Below are 8,164 nucleotides of genomic sequence, written 5' to 3'. Positions count from 1 at the left end.
TGTAAATGTGTGTATATATAGATATGTGTGCATATGTACTTTCAATGACTTTATTCCTCTAGGGAGACCAGCCAAAGACAGCCAGACTAGTAGTTGAGAAGCATTTTGCTGACTATGAAGATTGGCAGCAGGAATGCACTGGATAAGGTGGCATTTGCCCATTCATTTTGGAAGTTTCTGTGTTTTTAAAAACAAACATGGCTTAAAATTGTAACTTCCATTAGGTGATCTAAATCATAATTTTCACTCTAATGTTTCCTTAACCTACTTCTCCAAGTGTTAATATTTGTTCTATATTTTTAGATGGATACCCCAAAGAAGAAATGGTTTACAGATGGAGAAAAAATTCAGTTGAGGCAGTTGACCAGGATTCATGGCGCCTGTATCAGTTTGATTTTATGGGTCTCAGAAACACCACAGAAACTGTGACCACACCTACAGGTAGGAGTCAATTTCAAGTAGTATGCCTCTCAAAACAAGATCCACCCATCCACATGCATAATGCTAATTGTGGAGATCCATTGCTCACTAATGGATACGTTTTTGACTATATATGTTATTATAACCATGAATGATATCAAGGTGAAGTTTAAAACAACTGATTTCAAAGTGAAATAAATTTATTTTAATGTTTTACTTGGTGTCTGAGGGGGTGAATGGCCCTGGTAACATAGTGGGTTATGAGTTGGGCTGCTAGCCATTAAGGTCAGCAGTTCAAGTCTGCCAGCTGCTCCAGGGGAGAAACATGAGGCTTTCTTCTCCCACAAAGATTGACAGCCTCACAAATCCTATATAAGGGCACTACGAGTTGGGACCACAACCACCAGCAGCAGATTTTTTAATTGAGCATGTTTTGGCATTTTGCCAATAAACCAAACTACCTACCACCAACTAATTATTTGTATAAACCTGTTATACTGCTGATCAAAGTTCTGTAAATTTTCACATACATAATAAAAATGGAAGATTACTGAAAATCCACAAATAATAGATGCTGGTTTGAAATGTTCTTTGAGTTTTAATTTCTAGCTTCTTCTATATTACCTTCAAGGAGCTCTGGTAGTATAGTGGTTATGAATCAAGCTGCTAATCTCAAGGTCAGCAGTTCAAAACTACCAGCAGTTCCGCGGGAGAAAGATGAGGCTTTCTGTTCCTGTAAAGATTTACACCCTCGGAAACCCTATGCAGGGTTGCTATGGATCGGAATTGACTCAACGGTGCTTAACAACAACATATTATCTTCAAACTTTATCATAAAATTTGAGGATTTACTTTTTTCCAATAGTTTTGGCATTATAATTACTCACCAATTTGATTAAATGGCCATGTTGTAAAGCATATGCATATGGAGCCCTGGTGTGGTACTGCAGGGTAAGCACTGGACTGACAAGTTAGTGTAAACTGCAAGGTTGGCAGTTCAAACTCACCAGCCACTCCTCAGAATTTTATACAGGGTCTCTGAATCAGAACTGACTCAACAGCACTTAGCAACTTAACGACAATAAAGCATGGATAAAGAGACATTTATCTGTTGATGCCTTGAATATGTTTTTTCTTGTCTATTAGTTTTCTTTTCTTCCTGTTATTTATTCATTCATTTGGTCTGCTGTTTTTCAATTTACTTAGTTTGGGTAGGGTGTGAGATTCACATAGGAATTAGGGTCATGTTTTCTATTGCTCTTATAACTTGTTAACACGTATAGTTTACTAGCTATTGCAACAATAATTTATTTTATAAAGACTAGCATGAGGCTGGTCCCTATATAGTAGAGGTTAAAGACATAGTAGAAGATTAGAGTGAGCTATTAACAACTATTGTTGTTAAGTGTCATTGAATTAGTTCCAACTCATCAACCCTGTATAGGGTTTCCAAGAAGAGATTACTAGATTTGAGTGTTGACCTTGTAATTAGAAGTTCAGTGCTTATCCTACACTACTCCATAATTACTGGTATCTGCCTTGTATGACTCCTCCCCTCAGTATTCTCCCCCAAGAACCAGGCTTCTGTAATTTTCTGAAACATCTCATAGAATTCACGGGCCATATTGGACATGGAACCACTTGGTTATGGAAGCTGTCAAGTCCCAATCTGCAGTTCAAACACCAGTCTGGAGAATTCTCACTCACACAGAATCAAGCTGTTGATTCACAGGAGTGTGGATGCTGGCACATCAGGTCAGATTGCTCATTCAAATCCAAAGAACCAGAGGTCAGATGGAGACAAATTTGATTAGTCAAGCAAAGGAGCACAAAGACCTCTCATATCAACCAACATGGCTCATTTGATATTCATGATAGAGTTTAAAGTTTTTACAATCACAATGAACTCATTGAATATTCCCTGCTGGAATCATGCCATCTTATCAGCATCTTCTTCCAGCTTCTCTCACCTAGACCCATAAGCCAAAGAGTCATTTGCTGAGAGTTACAAAGACTAAGGCTAGAAAAGACATTAAATAATTACCCACACCCCAGTCCCCTTGACTCTTCTAGCCATTGTCCTTTTCTTACATGCAGGTTTAACTTGACTCTCCCAAGCTGAAGCATTCAATAACCCTATTGGTACATGAGTATTTACCTTTCCTGAAAACACAACTGTGAATGTGGTGAAGCATACGACAGACAAAATGATAAAAATGACTTAGATATTAACAAACATTTTAGCTGTACTTTGGGGCTCAGGACCATAGTCTCAGGGGACACCATGATCAGTTGGTATAACATAGTCCGTAAAGACAATGTTCTACATCCTACTTTATTATCTGGGTTATTTAGAGTTTATGAGTGCCTATCTAAGATGCAGCTATTGGTCTCTCCATGTGAAGAAGTAAGAATGAAGAGAATGAAGATGCTTGGAATCATTTAGCTCAACAGACCAATGGAACATGTGAACAGTCTCCATGGCTCTGAGGTCAGCACTAGATGGTGCCCAAACAACAATACCAATTTCTCATAAAGGGATCACATTAGAAGGTACCAGATAGAGCAGCAGAATTTCTGTGTGGGAACAAAATTCAGAATTACTTTTCAAGAATTAGTTCTAGGTTTACTGAGCAGAAGGAAACTGGAAGAACCTGAGATGATGGGCCTTGACCACCCTTTAGATCTGCAAATGAACTCAACAACGTTGCACCAAGTAGTTGTTGATAGGTATCATCGAGTCGATACTGGCTCATAGTGATCTTATTCACAGCATAAGTAGTAGATAGGTATATATAGTGGGAATAACAATACTAGTAAGGTATATTGTTGCTGTTAAGTGCCATCGAGTCAGTTCCGACTCATAGCGACCCTTTATAGGATTTCTGAGGAGCAGCTGGTGAGTTGGGACAGCCAACCTTGTGGTTCAAACTGACCTGTGGTCCAGTACATTATCCTACAGTGCCAGATGGATAGGGACAACATGTACCTAAGGGCAAAGATGAGAAGGGATGGGAAGGTGGGTGGAATAGAAATAGCAGCTTTAGGGAGGAAGGATAACTATTGTTCCATGAAAGGGATTGTAATCATTGAGATGAAACAAAGAATATTATTTGTTGAATGTAAAATGGATGATCTTATCTGTAAACCTTCACTCAATTCACAATAAATTTTTTAAAAATTCATTAATAGTAAGTCCTTCAGTATGGCACAGAGACCTAAGGGTGAAGCCACTCCGTTATCAGACATTGAGGTCTGAGGTAGATATCTGACTGATCAGGTCAGGTTCTTGAAAAGTTTGTTTACTTGAGACTTTATTCCCTTTCTCTGAGTCTCTCCCAAGGTACCAGCAGTATGTTAGATTTCCCCCCACTACATAACACATTTATTCATTCCCTCACTTCCATCTATTATTTATTCTTCCTTCCACTTGTCATTTATTTTTACTCAGACTTGTCCACCCACAATACTGTGGCTATCTCAGGTCTCAGACTGTCATTGGCACCGTCTCAATCAATACCCATAGCCTTTCCAATGGCATCTGTCATGTTTCAGTATGTGGAAACTTTCTAGTCCAGAATCCCAATGACTGTCACAGGCCAGCATCCGCAGAAACTTGCCATAATCTCAGTCTGAATACATATGCGTGTCAGAAATCTCCCACATTGTGTTTGATTATAAATGTGGATTATAAAGTCCTAAAGACATGGAGCATGATACTGCTTTCTGTAACTCAGACATAACCAGCAGTTGCTTGGGACTCCATTCGAACAGTTTTTTTCTGAGTGGTTTTAGGGAGGGGAGAAAGCAATATTCCCAGATGTGGAATAGGCATCCTCCAAAATAAATTAGAAAGTCAAACTGCGGGCCTACTCTTTAGTCTTGGGTGTATGTAATGGTAGCAGCTGATTTTTGGTTGCCTTTAAAATGTCATGTATGGTTTCAGCCCAAGTTTTTCCCAAGAATTTCTCCATTTAGGCAGGAAATTTTACTGGATTTATTAACCATCATTTGTTAGTCATGTGGCAATCATTGTTGCCAAATTTGTCCTAGCCTATTCTTCTGCATTTGTTATTAGCATAATAACATCAATGTGATGTTATCACTATACTTGAGGTTTACACTAAGTCCAAGTGTCTTCTAACCATTTGGTGAGTTCAAATAACTCTTTGTCAAAACACTAAAAATATATTTGGATCTTTCCCATGTGAAAGTAAATGTGGCTGACTTTTCTGAGAATGGGATGGAGAAAAAGGCAATGACAAGATCAGTTACAGAGTTACCAGTGTCCTTTTGCCTGCGGTGTTTTCTGTACCAATACCATGTCTGGAACAGTTGATGCCAGAGGTGACACTACTTTTTTTTAGGCCTAGATAATCTACCATCAATCTCCATGAGCCTTTTACACAGACCACATACTGAGACTTTGTTAGCTTAAATACTCCAGTCTTGAGCATGTAGGATTCTTCTTTAGTCCACCAGATATCTTATACTGTTTAAAATTAGCAATCTAATGAGTTTGGGCTATTCTCACGATTCTCATTTAGTGTTTCCAATCACTGCTTCCCAAGGGCAGGCTTGTTGTTGAATACCAGTGAGTCGGTTCTGACTTACAGTGGTGTTGTATAGGATTTATGAGGAGAAGCTAGTGGGTTTGAACCAGCAACTGTGAGATTCAAATCAACCTTGAGGTGCAGAGCTTATCCTATAGACTTGCGCCTTTAATTTCAAGTAACAGGAGAGATCTGCTATTAGACATAATATTCCATAGCAATAATACATGCAGGTAAGGGAGATGCAACTGCTTCATATACGATCTGCTTAAATCTTCCAATTCTCATCCAAATTGTCACTTCAGTCCTATTAATCATTGCATTCTCTTATCTGCTGATACTGATCAGAGGCCTCTTCAAAATTTTATTTGAAAGTTGTGAGATTATTGCCCATTGAGTTCCTGTATTTCAGGAACCCTAAGAAGATCTCTTCCTCACCCCTGGCCATTCTACCCACACATGTACATATAGTCTCAGGTTCCCTGCTGGGGGCTGAGCCAGAAGACCCTGGCCCCCTCATCAGTCTTCAGCTTCATCAACTAGCTAGGCCTCTGGGTCAAATGGTCCCGGGTGGGAATTTCCATAATTAAATTCCTCCCAGCTGTGGTGAAGAGAACACAGTTATCTCAGCCTCCTTAATATTGGGCAATCAGCACAAGTTCCCTGTGGTCTACCCAACCTCTAGCAGTGCTGCTTCATCACCTTGCTTGTACTCCACCAATGCCTGCTAGAGCCATCCCATTTCTGAGGAACCATCTAAAAATCTCTCTCCGACTGGGTTACATCATTCCCAATTTCCTCATCCCATTCTCCTATGAATTACCCTTAACTTTTGTTCATCTGTAAAATTCATGTGGGAAAGGTGTGTCAACAAATCTGAAACAGCTTCTTGGCTTGTTGCTTTGTTTCATAGTAATAAGGTTGCATGTAGAAGGGGCTCCCCTTGACTACCGTATCTGCCATGACCTCTGTACAGGGCATACTCATTGTATGAAAACCATTAACAAAATAAAACCATTCTACCACTGCATCCAGAAAGCTCCTGCCTGTAGAGTGTTCCTTTGAGTATTTAGGTTGGGGAGGAGGCGTACTTACCTTTTTTAGGGAAAACAGATTTTTCTGTAAATTTGATCCTCTTGACTAAGCTGGCCATCCCCTCTAGGTTAACTTTCTGTTTAACTGGGTCTAGTATTACCATTCATCAGTGTTCCATAGTGGGTTGTGGGTCTTGCATCAACCCAAACGTACTCTTCTATTCCATAGCATTCAGTGACTTTACTAGACACTGTCTCTAAATCATTCACTCTCACAATCCATTTTAGTAAAGTGTTCCTTAGGAAGCTGAAGATACCTATCTGCAAATTGAAGCAACTAATTTACAGTGGGGTCTGAGACGAGCAGTCTTAGTTCAAACTAACCAGATCTGGGCTTGGTTCAGCGCTACAATCAGCCCTGCATTCTTTTTCCTTGTCATTGTACCTATTACTGAAAACAAAACCCAAAAAATTATATGTCTCCCTTTTTCCTTGTCACTGTTTCCATATGCATCCAACTAGTTAATTCATCAGGAATTAGATCCACATCTAGTCATTCTTTATCCTAGGATTAGCTTTTGCCATGGGCTAGTGACTGCAACATGTAGCTTCTTTAAGCCATGGGTGTTTTTTATCCCATCCAGAAGCCAAATGTTTGTCATTCTCTCATTTATCCCCTTTTCCCCAAAACCACACATTCCAGTGAGTCAGGGCCATTGCACCAAGCCCCATCATTCTGACACCAACTGCAACAATAAGTTCTTTCAGAAAAATCAGCACGTGACTAGTCCCTGTTAGGTGGAGGTTAAAGGTATCCCAAATGCCCGACTTTCCTAAAGTGCTATGTTGTTAACTTGTTAGGTGTCATCGAGTCGACACCAACTCATAGCAACCTGGTATAGGGTTTCAGAAGAGTGGCTGGTGAGTTTGAACCACCAACCCTGCAGTTCAAACTAGCCTTGTGGTCAAGTGCTTATCCTACAGTGCCACACCAGGAGTCCTGCATTGCTGTATCACTCCACAGTTGCTGATATCAACCTCTGTTTCTCCCCTCAGTATCCTCCCCTCATTCCAGAGCTCTGCAGTTCTCCACACTCACACCTCAGGAGCCATCAAAGAAATGGCTCGCAGAGTTGTGGAGGCAGCCAAGTCTGCAGTTCAGATGTCAGTCTTGAGGATTCTCCTCACTCACCCAGAATCAGGCTGTTGAATTATGAGGCTGTGGAAGCTGGCAGATCAGGTCAGGCTGCTGGTTCAGATCCCAAGAACTGGAGGTCAGAGGGAGACAAGCTACCTTAGTCAAGGGAAGAAGTACACAGCTCACTCACATCAACAAGATGGCTTATGTTATACCCAGGCTAGAATTTCACCTTTTTCCAATCACAATTAACTCTGGTAACGTCCACAGCTGAATCATGTCATCCTATCAGCATCTTCTCTCATCCAGACCCATCAGGAAAAGAGTCATTTGGTGGGAATTACAAAGACTAAGTCTAGAAGGTGGTGGTGGTATGTACCCTAGCGTCAGTTCCAACTCATAGTGACCCTGTACAGGGTTTCCGAGGCTGTAAATCTTTACGGAAGCAGAAAGCCTCATCTTTCTCCTGTGGAACCGCTGGTAGTTTTGAACTGCTGACTGTGAGATTAGAAGCCTGACTTGTAAGCACTACACTCCCAGAGCTCCTGAAGGCTAGAAGAGACATATTAAATAATTTACCATACCACAGAAAGTCAAAACAAAAGCTACTGTTCCTACTGGAGTTGATTTATTGATTTTTTTTTTTTTTTTATGGTTTAAATACTCCTGTTAAGTGTCACTGAGTAGGATCTGACTCAAAGCACACCTGCATAGGGTTTCTGAGGAGTGACTGGTAGATCTGAACAGCCGACCTTGTGGTTAGCAGTCCAGTGCTTATCCTACAGTGGCACACCAGGACTCATAAATACTCTTAAGAACAATGTAATCCAGGTGGTTGTCATGTTAGTCAGTACACTTATAACACTATTTTTAACTTTACATCATCTTTATAGAGAGGGCTTTGAAATCGCATTTCAGTTAGGGGATAACATGCATGATACTCACCCTTCAACACACCCATACAGAGGTAAAAGTTGTCTAGTGAGGCTCCATAAAGTATGTATGTATATATATATATA

At 40.3% G+C, this 8,164-nt stretch overlaps 1 protein-coding gene across 1 annotated transcript in view; it reads left to right on the top strand.

Annotated features, from left to right (window-relative positions):
- The window catches only part of GABRG3 (gamma-aminobutyric acid (GABA) A receptor, gamma 3), a 424,103-nt gene that overhangs the window by 369,148 nt on the left and 46,791 nt on the right, over positions 1-8,164 (top strand). The window contains exon 6 of the mRNA XM_006861874.1: positions 304-441. Within this exon, the coding sequence (XP_006861936.1) occupies positions 304-441 (138 nt within the window). The remainder of the gene's footprint in view (positions 1-303; positions 442-8,164) is intronic.

Source organism: Chrysochloris asiatica, unplaced genomic scaffold (genome assembly GCF_000296735.1).
Source record: "Chrysochloris asiatica unplaced genomic scaffold, ChrAsi1.0 scaffold00044, whole genome shotgun sequence".
Lineage (NCBI taxonomy): Eukaryota > Metazoa > Chordata > Mammalia > Afrosoricida > Chrysochloridae > Chrysochloris > Chrysochloris asiatica.
Note: the sequence above shows the minus strand (reverse complement) of the source record. Positions and strands in the feature narration are given on the sequence as shown.